General features: G+C 37.2%; 1 protein-coding gene across 1 annotated transcript; it reads right to left on the reverse strand.

The window, feature by feature from the left end:
* Positions 1-1,222: 1,222 nt before the first annotated feature.
* Positions 1,223-2,161, reverse strand: LOC102285009 (olfactory receptor 4F15). The gene has a single exon (XM_070378535.1). The coding sequence runs from the start codon at positions 2,159-2,161 to the stop codon at positions 1,223-1,225; it is 939 nt and encodes a 312-aa protein (XP_070234636.1).
* Between the last annotated feature and the right edge of the window lie 312 nt (positions 2,162-2,473).

A 2,473-nucleotide genomic window follows, 5' to 3' on the forward strand; every position in this document is an offset into this window, starting at 1 on the left:
TCTATTCTTTAGCAATCATATTAAATAACAAACTGCACAATTTCTTGTAAAAGAGAAACTTCACACAGATTTTATAAATATTTCTTTTTCTATTTGCTGAAATATTTATCTTTCTGGGAGGGACACAATGAACTTAGTGTGACTTACTTAAGCAGAGTACACAATTCACCAATCACATTTATTTCCCACAGTAGAGAGAGCAATATTAACTGTTAAGTATTAGGGGGGATTTCAAGCCTACGAAATAGAATTTAATCAAAGGTCTCTCTGAACACCAGTGAAGACAAAAGAATACTGTTTAATAATGAATTTTAAATGTTTTTCATAATTAAAGCTAAGGTTTAAAATTTGGCTTTGGTAGGATCCACCTTTGTTATGGTAATAGTAGGAACAAGGAAAAGTTTTACAACTGGTAAAGAAGTACTAAACGCTAATGACAATTTTGTAGGGAGAAGAGGTACAAATGAGAGCTGTAAAGCCTCCCTTCAAACAGGACTACAGGAGAAAGCTGAAAGAGTTGGATGTGAACAGAAAATCAAATACAAAATTGATTTGAAAGTGAAAGGTCAGTGACCTGGCAACGGGAGGCATGGTTTCTGGTACCTGTCTCTCTCTGGTGACTTCTAGCTGTGTGCTCTTTGGCAAACTGTAGCCACCTCTCAGTTCTCGGGTTTAGCATGTGCAACTGTGGGAATGAGAACTAACACTGTTGGTAATCTATCCTAGCTTTAAATTCTATAATTTCAACATAGGATTAATAATTTCCCAGACTTCCAGATAGACAAACTTGATAAAGATGCAAAAATACGTAAAAAACTGGGGAAATAAGAAGTGGAGTAGGAACAAAGATAATTAAAATCAAGATTGGTAGTAAGTAGACGAGAGAAAATAAAAATGCCCAGTTTGTCTATCAATATAATAGTTGGTCAATAAAAAGAAAAGACGAAATGTCATTATTTGCTCATTTACATGGTATTCTCTTAAGACCAGATAGATTACAAAGGACATATGATTTGCTTTTTAACACTTTGATGTACAGAGCATTAAAGAATGACATGATTTGTAATTTAATGGTGAAATAGATATCATAATTTACTAAACAAGATATTTCTAGGCATACAACACTGCCTAAGGTTTGAATATTTCTCTGAAATTACATAATGTCTTTTCTGAAACCAGCATGAGAGAGAATCTATAGTTCCATATCTTCATAGCAATTCAATCAGGAAATATTTTTATAATGCACAAAACGACTGCACAGTCTCCTCATTGCCACATTCATCTCCTTGTTCCTGAAAGTATAGATGACTGGATTCAGAAAAGGAGTGATAAACGCATCAAAAATAGCAAGATATTTATCCAAGTGTGACTTGGGAGAAGGCCAGGTGTAGAAAAACATTAGTGGCCCAAAGAACAAAACCACCACAGTAATATGAGCTGACAAAGTGGAAAGGGCCTTGGATAACCCACGAGAAGCATGTTTCCAAACAGTAAACAGAATGAAGATATAGGAAATGACCAGCAAGACAAAGGAGCCCACAGAAATGAGCCCACTATTGACAGTTACCATGAACTCCAGTTCTTCGGTGTTTGTACAGGCAAGTCTGAGGAGCCGAGGAAGGTCACAGTAAAAACTATCTAACACATTAGGACCACAAAAAGATAAATCTACTACAAAACCCAATTGAACCAATGAATGTATAAGGCCAATGGTCCAGGAAGTGACTAAAAAGTGTAGACACATTCTTGGACTCATGATGGTCAGGTATTGGAGAGGCTTACATATGGCCACATACCTGTCAAAGGCCATGGTGATGAGTAGCACCATCTCAGTGCCCCCAGCAGCATGGCTAAAGAAGATCTGGGTAATACACCCACAAAAGGAGATGGATTTATGCTTCTTCAAAATATCACAAATCATTTTAGGGACTATGATTGAGCAAAATACCATGTCAATGACTGAAAGGTTAGCCAAGAGGAAATACATGGGGGAATGCAGATGAGAATCCAAGGCTACAGTGAACACAACGACAAGGTTTCCCATCATGCTTGCAGAGTAGAACAAAAAGGCGAAGACAAAAAGGAGGAGCTGGATCTTCCATGAAGTGGTGAATCCCAGGAATATGAACTCTGATACTATGGATTGATTCATTACATCCATTGTCTCAGACACCAGGATCACTTTTCACTTTACCTAAAGGAAGAAGGAAAACGAACAAGCATTGCCTAGACAATATTGGTATTTGAGAAAGAAAGCCTCCAGTCCATGAGAAAATTATCATGTTAACATCTCCCACAACCACTCTTCACTACATGCACACCTGACTTCTGCTTACAGGAATACTATGGTTCCCATACGGCATTATGAATTTCAAAACTACTACTACTAAATTATTCTTCCTCTGGACCTCTTTCCCTTTTGCTTTCTCCTAGTATTACATGGATATTTCCTATTTCCTGTTGCCTGGTGTGT

The sequence above is a fragment of the Bos mutus genome, chromosome 10, assembly GCF_027580195.1.
Source record: "Bos mutus isolate GX-2022 chromosome 10, NWIPB_WYAK_1.1, whole genome shotgun sequence".
Classification (NCBI taxonomy): domain Eukaryota; kingdom Metazoa; phylum Chordata; class Mammalia; order Artiodactyla; family Bovidae; genus Bos; species Bos mutus.

Coding starts and splice junctions, on each gene's coding strand:
- LOC102285009 (XM_070378535.1), bottom strand. CDS start 2,161: ATGGATGTAATGAATCAATCCATAGTATCAGAGTTCATATTCCTGGGA.